This window comes from Thalassophryne amazonica, chromosome 4 (assembly GCF_902500255.1).
Source record: "Thalassophryne amazonica chromosome 4, fThaAma1.1, whole genome shotgun sequence".
NCBI classification, from domain to species: domain Eukaryota; kingdom Metazoa; phylum Chordata; class Actinopteri; order Batrachoidiformes; family Batrachoididae; genus Thalassophryne; species Thalassophryne amazonica.
This window is the reverse complement of record NC_047106.1, coordinates 25,714,091-25,732,551: the sequence shown is the minus strand read 5'-3', so window position 1 is coordinate 25,732,551 and position 18,461 is coordinate 25,714,091. Positions and strand designations below refer to the sequence as shown.

Below are 18,461 nucleotides of genomic sequence, written 5' to 3'. Positions count from 1 at the left end.
CTGTACACTGTAGGTGAATCACATTCTCTGAACTGCCCAACTTGAAAGAAATTAGTTATTGGTTGGGTACTCACTAGTTGTAGTTGTAGTTGAATATTGTGACTAGTCATCCTGGCCCTAGCGGACCACTTATCCAGGTTTTTATTTTCTTCAATATTACCTTATGTGGTGTGCACTCTGTCTCATGACTCACTGTTGAAGGGAAACATTGACAACACAAGAATGTGACCAATTTCATGTGCACGAGTTGGCTGCTTGGGGGGGGGACCTAAAGAAGAATTCAATAAGTCACAGCGAGGATGGCTGGATAAATTGGTCAACACTCACGGAGATGAGACTGAGCAGGTGTTCAACACTAGCCGCTGTGAAAATGCTAATACGCAAAGTATGCAAATTGTGCAGTTTGTCTTAAATATAAAGATCACTGAGGTCTGTTTTGTTTGTCAACTTGCAGGTTCTGTGGCGTCTTTGCATCAGTAAAGAAACTGTAAATTGAAAATTTGGTTCCAGTAAGTGGTCACATGGTTTGGTTTCTGTTCCCACCACAAGTGAACCATATGGTTGCTGTTGGAAGTGCACCAACACTACTTTATCACAAGGGTCTTGGTGCGGTTATTTTGGTTCACACCAGAGCGTTTGCGGTATTCACACCTGCTCAACATAAATAAATAAAAACATATCACATTATTGCTCCATTATTTATTTTTTAAATGGTGGGGTACTTTATACCATGAGGTAATAGTAGCCATGGCCGTGAAGACAGTAAGGGCTATGGCAATGTGACATTTGACCACAATGACCTTGACCTTTATCCAAAGGACTGACCTCTGGCTGACCTTTCCAGGGCCATTCTTGAAATGACATAAGTGTGTGCCACATTTGGTACAAATCAGGCAGAAAATCTAATTCCTTCACCTTTACCAAAATGAAATTTGTAACAGCAATTTTGGGGTCAGCCTTCATTTACCAAGTTTGGTAGATATCAGCAAAATGAGCTGGAAGGAGTCAGTTAACAAACAAGACAGACATGAGTTTGAACCCAATTACTGACCTTAAGGAAATCTGACTTTAATGGGGGAATTCCAGAACCCACCCCACGTGTGCCACGTTCAATGCAAATCAGAGTGTAACAGAAGTAAAATTTTGACCTTTGGTAAATTTGCTGTTGCCTGGTCAGTTTCAGAAACCCACTTATATGTGTGTGCCAAGTTTAGTGGGCATCAGAGTAATTTTATTTACTTTTTACCTTTGACCTCAAGTGACCTTGACCTTTGATGAAACAAACCCTTTAGGAGCATTCTGGAATCTGGCTTGCATCCATTATGAAGTGAGGTGGAAACTGGCCTAAGAACCTTGGAGGAACAGGTTGTTGGAGGATTTATATATATATATATATATATATATATATATATATATATATAAGTGCAATTGATGTTTATATTGGAGGAAATTGTGTGAGAATCACAATCTGAATTCTCAGCAAGAAAATCATTATTCTCATTTTATCCAGAATGGTGCAACCCTGACAGTGATGTCATTCTATTTAGGAAAGTGCTTTTGACCAGGGAATACTTTCATGTGTACCTAAATTATGCTCTGAGCAGTATCTCATGGTAAGATCACTGTATCTGTACCTCAGATGTGTAAGGTTAAATATTGTTTAAATATTATGCACGATTACTGGCTGCTATTTACACAGAGTGTAAATAATGTTCCAGAATTAGCTCAAGATGCCAATGAGATCAACAAGGGTAAGAGAAACTGGTCTAACCTGAACACATCTGATGTATACATTTATTGTGCCATCGCCCAGGTAATGCCAAAGGAGGGGTGGTGACCAAGTGGCTTGGTTTCAGTGTGGAAAGCTCCCGGTTCCGGCTCCACCCCTGCCACACTTCTCCATGCAACGTGGAGTTGCTTCAGGAAGGGGATCCAGTATGAAATTTGTGCCAAAACAACATGCAGATCCACCTTGGATCCAGTCAAAGGGACTTACTTTTTACCCAGGTAGTGCCAGACAGTACATGATGCTAGTGTGTGTAAGAATGACTTGTGTTTTCTTTATAATATTGCAGACTTGCTGTGGAGCACTTGTAAACCGATATAAAAATGTGAAGAGTGAAAATTAGGATGGGTTAAAATGAGCATGTTGCTGAATTACATACTGTTGAAAGAGAGGCCTACACTTTATGGTAGCATTTTTAAAACTCAAAAATACACAAATGTTAGGTTTAAATATGCACCTTGTTTCATTAAGAATAACAAGGTTGCCACACCTGCTAGCTCTTGTTAAAAAAAATGCTAAATCGTAACTATAATGATTTGTGGAAAGAGGTTAGGGGAAAGTCTACAAGACAGTAGTGAGACCAGCTCCGTTGTACAGTTTAGAGGTGGTGGCACTAACAAAAGGACAGGAGGCAGAGCTGAAGATGTTGTAATTTCTTTGGCAGTGAAGAGAATGGATGTGATTAGGAATGAACATATCAGGGGGACAGCTAAGGTGGGACAGTTTGGAGAGAAAATCAGGTGAGATTGAGATGGTTTGGACATTAGCAGAGGAGGGACCCAGGGTATACAGGGAGAAGGATGCTGAGGATGGAGCCACCAGGCAGTAGGAGAAGAGGGAGGCCAAAGAGGATGTTTCCAGAAGTGCTGAGGGAGGACATGCAGGTGGTTGGTGTGACAGAGGAAGATACAGAGGACAGGGTGAGATGGACACTGCTGATCTGCTGTGGCGACTCCTAACGAGAGCAGCCGAAAGCAGAAGAAGAGGAAAGAGGTTAGAGTTATTCCATGCCTCACAAATATTAATTGTGGTACATAGATTGGATGATATGTCATATATTGGTATCAAGAGCGTAGTCAGGACTGGTGAGATTAATGACGCTGTTAAGAAACTTGATGGCAATAAGTAATGTGGTCTGGAATCCATAAGTTCACAGCACGGTTCAGTTTATTTATACAGGACAAAATCTAAGGCGCTACACATGAGCAATGTTTAATCCTTACCCATGCCATGAGCAAGTGGATTGGCAACAGTGGTTAGGTAAAAAACAACAAAAAAAAAACCTCCCTCAGGAACTTTTTGATTACGTGAAGAAATCTCAAGCAGTCCAGACTGAGTGAGGTGACCATCTGCTTTGGCCATGCTCATAAATACAGTGATAGAAATTAAAAATATGTTAATAGGTTAATGCAAGTAGGCATCTACACTCAACAAAAATATAAACGCAACACTTTTGGTTTTGCTCCCATTTTGTATGAGATGAACTCAAAGATCTAAAACTTTTTCCACATACACAATATCACCATTTCCCTCAAATATTGTTCACAAACCAGTCTAAATCTGTGATAGTGAGCACTTCTCCTTTGCTGAGATAATCCATCCCACCTCACAGGTGTGCCATATCAAGATGCTGATTAGACCAGTGATTCTCAACCGGGGTGCCGCGGCACCCTAGGGTGCCGTGATCGATCGTCAGGGGTGCCAGTGGGTATTTTTCATATTCGCGATTACCGTGAATTATTTATTTTATTCATAAAGAATAAAACGACTCAGAATCTGATGTCAAACGTGCTGCAGCCTCGCTCTCGTCTTAAGGCGGGACAATAACAAGGAGGCTGACGGCCGATTAAAACAGTGCCGTCTCCTTCAAAAGCCGTCTAAAATGCGGAGCTGTTGGTGTGTGTGTCAGTGCCTGTGTGTGCGCGCGCGCGGAGTTAACAGGCTGCAGACTGCGAGGGAGGGGAGGGGGTGGGTCAGGGAGGGGAGGGGGGGTCAGGGAGATTCCTGAATGCAGGCGCGACACGTTCAGTGCGCAGCGAGCGCGGAGCAGAGAGAGGATTTTAACCCAAGTGAACGGAAACATGAAGCTGCCTTTACTTCTCTCTGAACTTTCTCTAAAGGTGTGATTCTGCCGTTACCGTCCTGTTCACACCATGTGCGCGTCGTATGCTGAATTTATGAGATCATGAGATGAAATAAATGGTCAAATATCTTTAAAAACATATTTAAAAAATGAGAATATATGAATGAACTGAGCCACAAAAAAAAAACAATGTTCAGACGCAGAGATCACAAAAAGCAGGTGAGAACTCTGAACTTTAACAGCTGTTATTTTCCAAAAGTATTTATTTGTTCAATCTTGAGCTTAATGCAGTGTTTAAGCACAAAACGTGACTGATGAGGAGAAACAATTTCAGAAATGCAACAGAAACAACCACAAATCAGAAAAAGTTGGGACTGTATGTAAAATGAAGATAAAAATAAAAATGTTGCACCATTCCCAGTTTCTCCACTCACAGAAGCCAAACGTTCTTCCAGAGTTGTGTAATTATACTACAATAGTACAATATAAAGAAGGGGAAAAAAAGAAAAAAAATAGACAATATATTCGTCAATCGCAATTATTTGTCTGACAATTAATCGTCTCCAGAAATTCCTAATCGTGACAGCCCTACTTGAGATCAGAGCGCAAAATGCTTGAGGATTTTCAAAATGCGGTGTTTTCTGTATCGATTTTCTATTGCGATAATTGGGTTTTGCGCAAAACCAGAGGTAATAGCATTATAATATTATTTTGGTTGGTGGTGTGCCGCAGGATTTTGTAAATATAAAAAGGGTGCCGCGGCTCAAAAAAGGTTGAAAATCACTGGATTAGACAACATGATTAGTGCACAGGTGTGCCTTAGACTGCCCACAATAAAGGCTACTCTGAAAGGTGCAGTTTTGTTTTATTGGAGGGGGATACCAGTCAGTATCTGGTGTGACCACCATTTGCCTCATGCAGTGCAACACATCTCTTTCACATAGAGTTGATCAGGTTGTCAATTGTGGCCTGTGGAATGTTGGTCCACTCCTCTTCAATGGCTGTGCGAAGTTGCTGGATATTGGCAGGAACTGGTACAGGCTGTCGTATACGCCGGTCCAGAGCATCCCAAACATGCTCAATGAGTGACATGTCCGGTGAGTATGCCGGCAATGCAAGAACTGGGACATTTTCAGCTTCCAAGAATTGTGTACAGATCCTTGCAACATGGGGCCGTGCATTATCCTGCTGCAACATGAGGTGATGTTCTTGGATGTATGGCACAACAATGGGCCTCAGGATCTCATCACGGTATCTCTGTGCATTCAAAATGCCATCAATAAAATGCACCTGTGTTCTTCGTCCATAACAGACGCCTGCCCATACCATAACCCCACCGCCACCATGGGCCACTCGATCCACAACATTGACATCAGAAAACCGCTCACCCACACGACGCCACACACGCTGTCTGCCATCTGCACTGAACAGTGTGAACCGGGATTCATCCGTGAAGAGAACATCTCTCCAACGTGCCAAATGCCAGCGAATGTGAGCATTTGCCCACTCAAGTCGGTTACGACGACGAACTGGAGTCAGGTCGAGACCCCGATGAGGACGACGAGCATGCAGATGAGCTTCCCTGAGATGGTTTCTGACAGTTTGTGCAGAAATTCTTTGGTTATGCAAACCGATTGTTTCAGCAGCTGTCCGAGTGGTTGGTCTCAGACGATCTTGGAGGTGAACATGCTGGATGTGGAGGTCCTGGGCTGGTGTGGTTACACGTGGTCTGCGGTTGTGAGGCTGGTTGGATGTACTGCCAAATTCTCTGAAATGCCTTTGGAGACGGCTTATGGTAGAGAAATGAACATTCAATACACAAGCAACAGCTCTGGTTGACATTTCTGCTGTCAGCATGCCGATTGCACGCTCCCTCAAATCTTGCGACGTCTGTGGCATTGTGCTGTGATAAAACTGCACCTTTCAGAGTGGCCTTTTATTGTGGGCAGTCTAAGGCACACCTGTGCACTAATCATGGTGTCTAATCAGCATCTTGATATGGCACACCTGTGAGGTGGGATGGATTATCTCAGCAAAGGAGAAGTGCTCACTATCACAGATTTAGACTGGATTGTGAACAATATTTGAGGGAAATGGTGATATTGTGTATGTGGAAAAAGTTTTAGATCTTTGAGTTCATCTCATACAAAATGGGAGCAAAACCAAAAGTGTTGCGTTTATATTTTTGTTGAGTGTAGATTGTTTAACCTCCTGAGACCTTACATCCACATGGGGTTCATCACCCCACTCCCCCACCCCCCAAAAAACCTAATTCCTTTTCCAGCTCAGGTGGACCACAGACCAAACTGATAGCTCTATATTCTTTGCCACATAATTAAATGAGCCATTATAAAGATGGAAGTGAAACAGGCAGAAAAGATGCTCAACAAAGCTGAAGAAGTTTTACGGTCCAGGTAGCTAAAATCACAATGGTAATACAATGGGGCAGTGCATTCTCGTTTGAAACCCTGCGTGATATTGGGGACAACCTGTCAGTGCATAACACAAACACAGCATCACTTCACATGGAAAGATGGTGTACTGTTTTGTTTTCGGGTGCAATCGCTGAAACAGTCGCGAAAAGTGCATTTTTTTTGGGGGGGGGGGGTTCCCAGTGGAGAAGGGAAGACAAGGCAAATGGGATAGGTTGTGTTGATAAGTTTTAGCGAGATTTAATGTGAATAATGATAATGGCGCTGTCCCCGGAAGTACAATTTTTGCATCATATGCTCTTTCATTTAACCCCTTTATCACCCACCCTAAAACAAGACTACGGTGCCCAATTACAGGAAAGACGTAAATGTTTTGATACCCGCTGCCATCAAAATGTTTTGACTTTGCTAAAGTTATCATATACGAGGGCTGTCAATAAAGTAACGGTCCTTTTTATTTTTTTCAAAAACTATATGGATTTCATTCATATGTTTTTACGTCAGACATGCTTGAACCCTCGTGCGCATGCATGAGTTTTTCCACGCCTGTCGGTGACGTCATTCGCCTGTGAGAACTCCTTGTGGGAGGAGTCGTCCAGCCCCTCGTCGGAATTCCTTTGTCTGAGAAGTTGCTGAGAGACTGGCGCTTTGTTTGATCAAAATTTTTTCTAAACCTGTGAGACACATCGAAGTGGACACGGTTAGAAAAATTAAGCTGGTTTTCAGTGAAAATTTTAACGGCTGATGAGAGATTTTGAGGTGATTCTGTCGCTTTAAGGACTTCCCACGGTGCGAGACATCGCTCAGCGCTCTCAGCCGCCGTCGTCAGCCTGTTCAAGCTGAAAACTTCCACATTTCAGGCTCTATTGATCCAGGACGTCGTGAGAGAACAGAGAAGTTTCAGAAGAAGTCGGTTTCAGCATTTTATCCGGATATTCCACTGTTAAAGATTTTTTTAATGAAAGACGTGCGGACGGGTCCGCGCATCGGGACGCAGCCGACGCGGTGCGGCGGCACAGGAAAAACACCTCCGTGTTGATAACCATTTGTAAAATCCAGGCGGCTTTTGATGGCTTTCAGTGGAGTGAGTATATGAGAAATTGTTTAACAGCAGGACATGTTCCAACTTGTCCTTAAGGCTTCCAATAGAGGTGTTTTTCCTGTGGCGGAGCGTCGCGGCGGCTGCGTCCCGACGCGCGGACCCGTCCGCACGTCTTTCATTAAAAAAATCTCCTTTAACAGTGGAATATCCGGATAAAATGCTGAAACCGACTTCTTCTGAAACTTCTCTGTTCTCTCACGACGTCCTGGATCAATAGAACCTGAAATGTGGAGGTTTTCAGCTTGAACAGGCTGACGACGCCGCCTGAGAGCGCTGCGCGACGTCTCGCACTGTGGGAAGTCCTTAAAGCGACAGAATCACCTCAAAATCTCTCATCAGCCGTTAAAATTTTCACTGAAAACCAGCTTAATTTTTCGAACCGTGTCCACTTCGATGTGTCTCACAGGTTTAGAAAAAATTTTGATCAAACAAAGCGCCAGTCTCTCAGCAACTTCTCAGACAAAGGAATTCCGACGAGGGACTGGACGACTCCTCCCACAAGGAGTGCTCACAGGCGAATGACGTCACCGACAGGCGTGGAAAAACTCACGCATGCGCACGAGGGTTCAAGCATGTCTGACGTAAAAACATATGAATGAAATCCATAGTTTTTGAAAAAAATAAAAAGGACCGTTACTTTATTGACAGCCCTCGTAGTGTTGATCGTCATATAGTTTATAGCTGCATGAGAGCAGAAGTCCATGCACGAAAAAAAAGTAATTTCAATATCTCATCATAGGCGCTGACCCCCGACTTTACCTGTGTTACAATAAGACGGTGCACCGAGTATATTCACCTAGTTTGACAGACTGCTGATCGCCTTTTGAAGACATCATGGCAGACAGACAGACATGATCATTACAACAGCCTGTTTCTGCTTCACAATGAGGCTAATAAGTAGTATTCTCAAATAATTTACATAACCAGTGCAATAAACAGAACAATCTTATTTGCATAACAATTTAATTATACTGTACATCAATAATTAAAACAAATATATTACATTATAATTCAGGCAATGTTAATTATTGTTCAGGTGATCGGTATTACACATTATGACAACATGCCAACAAATACATCTGACATTTTTTCCCATAACTGTACTTTAATTTGAAAAGGAAGGAGGGGGGGTCCGATTAGTTTTTTCTTTTTGCATTCCATCCACATGTACATAATCAATCTGATTTTGTCTTATATTAATGCAAGGCCCCTAATTCTGTTAAAGAACCTGCTTTACAAATGAAATTGTTTAAAATGACATATCTGAATTATCCATTAAATCAGTTTAACTGATTCATTCATTAGAAAACAGAACCAATTACAGACAGTCAATCCAAATTTATTTAGGATCCTGTTTTGTGTAATCTGAAATATGGTCATTGTAAAAAAACAACAAAAAAAAAACCTTCCATCTATCTTATTCCAGTTTGCATGATCATTAGAGCCAATCCCATCATATATTGGGTGAGAGGTGGGGGTCAATCCTGGACAGATCCCAAGTCCATCACAGGGCAACACATTCAGACTTTCACATTCATTTGAAATCTTCCTGGAACTGGCTTAACTTCACCTTCACACAGCCAAGATGCAACTTGCAAACACATTTAATCATGATGTATTTAGGACAAGATTCTCTATTCAGACAAATTAGAGATGTAACAGACTAATCCAAGTGGAGAAAACCAGCTTTGTTACATGTTTAAAGGCTGCAGGTATCAAATTAACCATGCTCTTGGGTTTTCAGTCAGTGGTGTAGAAAAGTTTTCACAAGCCTGTGTAGTGATGATATCTATCACAGAAGTAGTTTGTTGTTTTTGTTTTGTTTTAAGCAGTGGAACATGAGACAGCTGATCACTGCCTTTTATAAATTTTTAAAAAGTTGACATTACTTCAATCTTGTGATTGTGATGACAATATTGTGTAGAGGCTTGAATGGCCAAAATTCTGAGGCAAACTCCACCAAAACTATTAGAACGGCAAGGCTAATTCATTTGTTTTTGCTATATACTGAAAATATTTTGGTTTAAGATAAAAAGTTAAGAGTTCAATTTTTAGGCAAGCAAGTAGATATTTTTCATTCCACATCCATCGATTTTACAAGTTTGTCAAACCTAAACCTTCTCACTGACATCAATAAATTGGTGGTTCCTGTTTGAGACTTTTCCTGTTTTTGACTTTTCCCCCACCACCACCACCACCAATCAGTGTCACCTTCTCCGAGTGACAAGCATGCCGAGTTGGGTTAAGGTCTGACATAGTTGGTTTAGAACCTTCCACCACCCACTCCAATGAAGTCCTTTGTTAAGTCAGAGTTATGTTTTTGATCAAAGTCTTGCTGCACGGTGAACCTTCTCCCAACTACTAGCTCCGCTGTGAAACAGAAAGAGGCTACTGTTATGGCTATGTCCGTTTGTCTGTTCTAAGTGACATCTTCAAAATTCAAAGAACAATTTTAATCAAAGTTGCTGTATAAAATCAGCATATTGTCCACTTGCATCTTATCACACTAAGGGCTACGGTCAAGGTCTCATCAAAGGTCTCCATTTACAACATGTGAATCTCAGGAAATTGATAAAATATTAAAACACTGTTTTGTGTTCTCCCGAGGCTAAAGACTGTATGAGACCACGGACGTCCAGCAAAGTTGATTTCTTTTTTTTTCTTCTTTCAAATTAATGTCTGGATGTGTTGTTTTGGATGCACTTCTCTGAAAATGTTCCTCTTAAGTTACATGAATAAAGAATAGTGAGCCTGTTCCAGAAGCATACATACAAGAACGAGACACGATACTACCTCCTCCATGTCTTACAGATGATCTTGTATGCTTTGGATCATGAGGTTAATCATATGTAGTCTCATCAGGTCATAAAACTTTGTTCCACAAAGTTCTTGCTCATTTATCTATGTACATTTTCATAAATTCTAATCTGGTTTTCAGTTACTGTGGTTTGCAGCTTGTGGTATGGCCTCTGCATTTCTCGTAGTTTTCTTTGAACAGTGGATTCTGATATGTTCAACCCTGACAAGCAGAAGTTGACGATGTAACTGACTGCTGTTTTGGGAGTTTTCTTCACAACATTTCTGTCATCCATCATTGCTTGTTATTCAGTACACCAGTGGTTTATTTTGAGTTTTAGAACATTCAAAATTGTTGCATTCGCAAAGCCCAGTGTTTGTGCAGTGCCTCTGACCGATTAGCTTGTTGTAAAATGATTTGTTTTTCTGTTGTGGACAGCTCTCTGGTCTTCTTATTAAAAGTGAACAGAGCACACCGGGGTAACAATAAACACCTGTCGGTCATGTCCTAATAGTTTTACTTACCTAAAAATGTCAGTCTGATTCAAAAGTTGTTCTATACCGTTTAACATGTCTAGAACTAGAAGTAAATACCATAAACAAAAGCTGAATTCCAAACTATTTTTTTCTCATATCCAACTTTTCTCACTCAACAAAAACAATTTGAGCTTGTTGTTTCAACAAATTTAGGGGACACTGTAAGTGCTCCTTGGAGAAGTTTTGTTTTTCTTAAATTGCTTGAGAATTCGCCAAACAAGAGCAATACAAAGTGTGACATATGCCCCAACTCTTTTGTTAAGCTGGAGTATGGTTTTATAGTAGAAGTGCTAATGAAGTGTGGAAATTATTTCTACAGAGAAACACGAGTGCTTTAAAAATGGTATAAAGTGTATATATAGCGAAGGACCGCCTCTTTACAATTGGCATGTGATGTATGGATCCCCAAAAGATATTACCTTTAGTGTCCCCAATATACCAAAAAGGCATGGTTTCAATCAGATGAGGTGTTCTTTAGTTATTGTGCAGAAAATAAATTAAAGATGGCATCCACAGTGGATAACAGATGATGACCATTTTCAAAAGGATCCTTCCTCTAGCCTCCCCCATTCACCACCAATAAATGGTTACAATCAGACAAGGCATTCTTTAGTTATTGTGCCTAAATGTTTACAGATGGACGCCCAGACAGATAGGGTGACAACATAATGCCCCACAATTCTGTAGGGCAGAGGCATAAAAATTAATGGACATGTTGCACCAAAATCATAATTTAGATTTAGGCTGTTAGTGGCCATCTGATGATCCACTGGGATTACTTTGTGCACCTCCGTGACCGGTTTCAAAGTATACAGCATTCGCAGCAAACAGTTACGGAGACGTCCGAAAACAAAGTACTTGTGAGTACTCGGGTGTTTCCGACAAGCGACATCGCTACTAGAAGTGTCCCAGCGTACGTTTCAATGGAATGTAGCTGATGCCATTCAGAAAGGAGGCACAGATTAATTCCAATGTTTACATAAGTGTGATGTCGTGTTAAGATGATTTGTTGTCAAGTCAAAACTGTTCATTTTGATGCAGTCACGGTAAAAGCTGCAGCTCTGTGAAGGTTTCTGTGCACCTGCACAGCCAAGAGTCATAAATGTAGCCTGTCAATAACCGTCTCTGCTTGAGGCTCAGCTTTGTGCACAATTAATTATGAGTGTTATCAATAAAATCTAAAAAAAAAAAAAATACGAGGTCTGTTAGAAAAGTATCGGACCTTTTTATTTTTTGCAAAAACCTGATGGATTTGAATCACGTGTGCTTGCATGAGCAAACCTTGAACCTTCGTGTGCATGCGTGAACTTTTTCACGCCTGTCGATTGCGTCATTTGCTGGTAAGCAGCCTTTGTGTGAGGACGTGTGCAGCGCTCTCGGCGGATTTTCATTGCAAGGAAAATGGCGGAACGACTGGAGCAGCACTGCATCAAATTTTGCCAGAAACTGGGCGACAGCCAGATGGAAACCATTCAGAAGATTCAGACGGCTTTCGGTGACGATGCTATAGGCATCACACAGATTAAGGAGGGGTACAACCGGTTTAAAGACGTCCGCACAACGGTGGAGAGCGAGCCACGCTCCGGTCGGCCATCAACATGCTGAAATGACCAGATCATTTCCAAAGTGAACGCTGTGGTGATGCGGGATCGTCGTGTGACTATCCGAGAAATTGCGGAAGAGGTGGACATCAGCACTTTTTCGGCACATTCCACTGTGACAGAAGATTTGGCCATGATGAGTGGCAGTGAAATTCGTGCCGAAGTTGACGGCGGAGCAAAAGCACCTTCGTGTTGAAGTGTCACAGGACATGCTGGACTCTGAAAAATGATGCCCACCTCTTCCACAATTTCGCGGATAGTCACACGACTGAAAAGCCACCGAAAGCCGTCTGAATCTTCCAAATGGTTTCCAGCTGGCTGTCGCCCAATTTCTGGCAAAATTTGATTCAGTAGCGCTGCTCCAGTCATTACATCTTTTTCCTTGCAAAGAAAATCCGCCGAGAGTGCTGCACACGTCCTCACACAAAGGCTGCTTACCAGCAAATAACGCAATCGACAGGCGTGAAAAAGTTCACGCATGCGCACGAAGGTTCAAGGCTGGCTCACGCAAGCACACGTGATTCAAATCCATCAGGTTTTTGCAAAAAATAAAAAGGTCCGATACTTTTCTAACAGACCTCGTACATCTGCTGCCGCGGGAAAAACCGTCTTGGAGTCTTTCCTTTTTGCAGCAATCTGAGAGGAGCAATGAGCAGCTGCACACGTACACACTCCAGCTCCTCAAACCAAAAAAAAAAAAAAAAAAAAGAAGCTTGCCACAAAACACAAAAGCGGTAAAATCCTGAACATGTCAGACTCACCATGTTATATTGTTTTCCAAATGTAAACTCCACACGAACAAAGAAGTGCGCATGCGAAGCCGGCTTCAGTTTCGCCTCTCTCATGATTGTGGCACGTTAAATAACGTCCATTAATTCCCGTAAATAATGTACTGACTTTTTCCAATGTAACAAATCCATCTCTGTGTCCAGGCAGTCTGTTAAATACTGTGTCAGATGTCCCCACGTCCATATCCACAGCTTCAGTAAACCAGTATCCACACAAACAGTGCATCGCCACACTTTAAGCTCCCAAATCCAACACTCTCAAAGACTTAAGAGTTTCAGGGTGAAGCACATCGTCTTCTCTCTGTAAATCCGAGCCATCACTTTCAAACGGCAGCTCAGAAGCTTCGTTTTCGGACAGAGTAGGTTCGTTTCCCTCTGTCTGTCAGTCACTGGGATGTTTCTGTTTTGCTCACACACTGAAAAATGCCAAGGATTGCCGTGTGAGACGTTGTCCAGAAATGCACCTGCTAACGCTCAGAGTGATAGGAATAAAATTCATCGGAGATCACTAATTATTAGCATATGTGTGCAGAGACACTTACAATCATGAGTACTTTTATGTTGTCTTACTAGCTGGGATGTTAAAAAAACATGCGATATGACCTTTAAATTATCTGGGAATATGGCAAATCTTGACACATCCTGAGCTGGGAGTAACAAAACCCATTAAAGTCAAGAAACAGATAATTATGGTCTTTCTGAGTTTTCATTTACACACACAGCTGAAAGCGTATTTACAGATCAGTGAATTTTGTTTTTGCATGTTCAACACCATTTTTTTTCAGTCACGTATGATTAAAAATAAAGCTGTACAGAATTTCTATGATGATGGACACATTAACTCAAAGAAACCCATTCATGTCTCTCAATGGCATGTGAGCAGAGGGTCTTTGGTTCAATTTTATAATCCGACAGGAAAATCAGTAAGGTGGCCTTGAGCAAGCTCCCTAATCCCCAAGTTGCATCCGGTGTGCAGGTGAGCTATCGCGCATGGTAGCACCCTGGCATCGATGTGTGTGTGTGAATAGAAGGTGACGCATCATTGTTAAGCACTCTGAATGTCTGCATCACATGGAAATGTGTAATAGAAATGCAGTACATTTCCTATATTCCACAATCACAGTTTCCAAAAATACTTACCTTGTGGTATAAAAGCTTGTTTTGGACAGCAGGTCAGTCAGAAGTTGATATAATACAATAACATTCCAACTGAGCTGCTGTGAATATAAGAAGCAACAATACACAGCATTCAGGGAGAAGAAGCAGATGTTCCAACCTCAACAGCAGAGGTGTAGGTTAGACTTAGCATGGACTGACATCACAAACTGAAATAATCCTTTGAATATGAAAGGCAAGTTAGTAAAACTGGAAGAGTTTGAAGAAATCCACAGTGGTAAGTACACTGTGGATTAGTTAAGAAGCAGATGGGCACACTGGATGTGGGCCACGGGAACAAAAACAAAAAAGAACTAGAGTCATTGTTTGTCACAGTAAGAGATCAATGCTAACCACTCGGTCCCAGCTGTAACCTCTTCTGCTTGTGCTTTTCCAGCCACTGTAAGATCCGCTCCTTCAGTTCATCATTTGGCCTAATCTGGTCCATGGTAAGAGGACTGCGATTGAAAGGGTCTGTCTGGTCACTGCAAGGAGAAAATAAGCAATGAAGGACAAGTGATGTGATTCACACACACACATTCCAGAGTATAAGTCACACCTTTTTTGTGTATGTGGAACTCAATTTTTGACACATCCTTTCCTTGGGGTGAGTTTGACAACAGACAGACACTCAGTGGTACATGTGCACACCACAGTGTGTGTTATGATAAAGACTCTAAAATTCCAAATGTCAGCAACATATACAAGCCTGTGGTTTGTAAAATAAGGGCTATGTAATTCCAAATATAATGCAATGCTAAAATACCCTCAGCCGTATGAGGACTGTCTTTATAATTTTGCCAACAGCGGAAATTAGCTTCGAGTTAGCGGACGTTAGCATGTACACTGATGTCCACGAGATTTCTTGTAAATCACTCCAGAGGTGTTATCAGGTTACAAAAACAGTGTTTTCAGTTTTAGAAGTGTTTATTTGTCAGTATTACATAATGGAAAACCTACTGCTACTCCATTTCATTTCACAATTGAAATGGAGCTAGCAGCTAGCTAGACCAACCAGTGATGTCACCACAGTAACATCTGCAAAATGTCTTGTAAATCACTCCAGAGGTGTTATCAGGTTCCAAAAACAGTGGTTTCAGTTTTAGAAGTGTTCATTTCTCGCTAGCTCTTACATAATATATGAGTAACATGTTACATTTACACATAAATAAAGTGGTTTTGGAGCACCAGCGAGAGACCAGACAGATTTCTATGACTCATAGTATAAAAATAGGAAACAGTATGTGATTTTATAGCCTCTTAAAATACATCTTAAAATAGGTAAAGGTCAGCCATCTTTGAACTTGTCCAAGTTCTGTGTCCAAGAATGTTCCCTGTGAATTTGAAGACTCTAGCAGTAATAGAACTGGGCTTATATTGAGCACAGACAGACGACGGACAGACGGACACAAAGCCTTCACAATACCCAAAGGCCATATTTTGATGACCTCAGGTAAAGATAAGAAAGATGAACAAATAAATTCTCATTGGGCAACATATTGGCTGCTATCTGACTCAGTTTCGGCAAAATGAATAGTCAGATAGACACAAATGGAGAAGTTAACAGTGAATATATGCAGCAAGCCTATAAAATAAGGACTTTTAAGTTCCAAAAATAAGCATGAAGGACAAATAAACATGCAATGGACAATATATTTGATGATATCTGATGCAGGTGAGCATGAACTGTTGGCTCACAGCACTGGAAACACTGCAATAAAAACAAGTACATTTCATTTTCTTTAAGTAGCTCTTTAATTTGGAATTTTTGTGCATTATTGTAGTGTAATTTTATTATTGCTCTTTATTATTTTATTATCTGAGTTCATTTTATTTAGTGTATTGATTCCTGTGAAAGCCCTATCTCAATAGTTCATATTATAAATATTATTAATACGGAACGTGTAATTTTTTTGGTGTACAAGTCACACCAGAGAGCAAATCACAGACTGTAAAAACAAAAACCTTTGATTTATACTGTGGAAAATACAAATGTACTCTTAAAGGCTTGTTTGGAGTACAATAAGGCTCAAAGCGTACAACAGATTACAGTGGGCTGATTACAAGATTTCTGGGATGAAAAATTAATGCCACAAAACACCATGCCAGGTTTTATAAATATATCGTTTCTTCCATCCCTTCAAATACCATAGTCCCATTATACAGAATATTGACTTTTAAGTCACAGCTGACATAAAAAAAAATGGAATTTTAGAATCAACTTTAATGTATTATTTTACAACATTACAAATCATAAAACACTGAAATAACTCCATAGATCTTAACACTGGAAGCATTCCACAACATTATACTTTTAAAAATAAAGTGCAGGGAAATTCTACATGCAAAACCTACCATCCCTGGTTCTCAAGACCAGGCACCTAAGTGGCTCTACTCTTCTATTCTACTCTTCTTTTTTAGATATTTAGATATACCTTAGTATACACTAGTAGAGTTCTACCTTAGAATTGGAATGTATTATAGAAGACATACCTTACTGAATTTTTATGCATTACTTAGAAACTGAATTGTAACATTAAGCAGATAAAATTAGCAAATAGCTCTACAAAGTTTTTCCCCCCTGCATAAATGAATAAATAACACATAAAAACAGCAAAATATTAAAAAAAATTCTTAAATGTACTACATAATTATGCACAAATGCTCAAGGAAAATACATGTTTAAATATCTTTCTGCAACCTGCAATTAAAAATATAGTAAGAATAACTGGAAAATTAATGAATATAGACACTGATTAAGGGTTTATTACAAATGCACCCTTTTTGGCTTTAATAAACCCCAAATTTTATTTTCTGTGTCTTCCTACATAATATTTATTCTTTTAAATCATGTTATTAACTACATCAAAAAGTGCTCAGAAAGCCTATGATGTGCAACTGTTGTAAAGGACTTTGAATTTTATTACTTGAATGAAAGTGTTATGCAAATAAAATTATTACCATTAATATATCCACAATAATAATAATCATCAAAATCATTATTATTATCGTGCACAGTGACACCACATCCACATTTTAAGGTATCAGGCATATGCAGAAAATGTTACTTGGACTTTGAAACAGTCAAGTCCATAAACAATAGAATACCTGATCCATATTCTTTGGGCATCATGCTAACATATATACAAACATAGGTTCTTAGAGACTAAAGAGAATAGTGCCATTTGCTGTTGAAGTTTGTGGCACAAAACACCTTCAAAGTTGGTGAAGACACTTCAAAGTTGGTGAGAATTGCCTATGATGCCTGACCAGAAAAGAGGGAGATGTGCGAGGTGCAAAAATTGAAAGAGCAGGAAGTTAAACCTCTAAGTGTGTGCAGGGGGTTGTAATCCTGGCACTATCACTCATATTTACATCTCTGCTATAAGACCTGTTCTGACCTATGGTTTAGAGTGTACCTACCAGAATAAAACTGTTATGGATAGCATTGAAGTTGCCCAAAGTAAGTTTCTTAAAGCTGCCCTTGGTCTCAAGTCCTACTGTAGTTCATCTCCTCTTCTCCAAGCATTAGGTGTCGATCGTGTCAGAAAATGTCAACATCCAGAAACTATCATTGTTCAGGTCTATGTTCTTGTCGAGCTCACGTACACATGTACTGTGTAAATATCTTTTATGTCAAGCACTTCAGGGTCAATTGTTTAGTCAGGCTAATCTTGTTTCAGCTGTTGTTAGCATCTGTTATCTATCCTTAGCTAGATATCTATGCGACACTTCTTATAAAGGAGCCAGCCAGAGAACCATCAAAAGAACCCCTGAATGTGGTGTCGCTGACAGTGTTCGCTTCATTTTAACTGCTGCTGGCGGCTTTGAGAGCTCAACTGTCAATGATTTATTGTCACCATTTTAATATTGTTGTGTCTGTCTATTGTTGATTTTATATATTTTATTTATTTATTTATTTATTTTCTCCATGAATTAGGAGGTTCAATAAATCAAATCAATCTAAGGTGTTTGCTACTTTGAGTGCTTGGCTAAGCAAGATGGAGTCGGGCAGGAACGGCGAAGACGGCGTTTGAGCCCAGACAGAAGCAACACCGATGGAAATACGCAAGGTACAGTCTCTCTTGGGCTGCACAGTTAAGACAGTGATGATTATTCGCAAAGCCTACAGAGTTTGGAGGGCATGGGAGACGCTTCATGTGGTGAGTGTGGAGAAACAG

The 18,461-nt window shown here is 40.5% G+C and overlaps 1 protein-coding gene across 1 annotated transcript in view; it reads right to left on the bottom strand.

Moving 5' to 3' along the window:
- Positions 1-13,815: 13,815 nt before the first annotated feature.
- The window catches only part of ube4a (ubiquitination factor E4A (UFD2 homolog, yeast)), a 30,664-nt gene continuing 26,018 nt past the window's right edge, over positions 13,816-18,461 (bottom strand). Inside the window, 1 exon segment of the mRNA XM_034169288.1 lies at positions 13,816-14,765. Coding sequence (XP_034025179.1) covers positions 14,630-14,765 — 136 coding nt within the window. The 3' untranslated portion in view covers positions 13,816-14,629.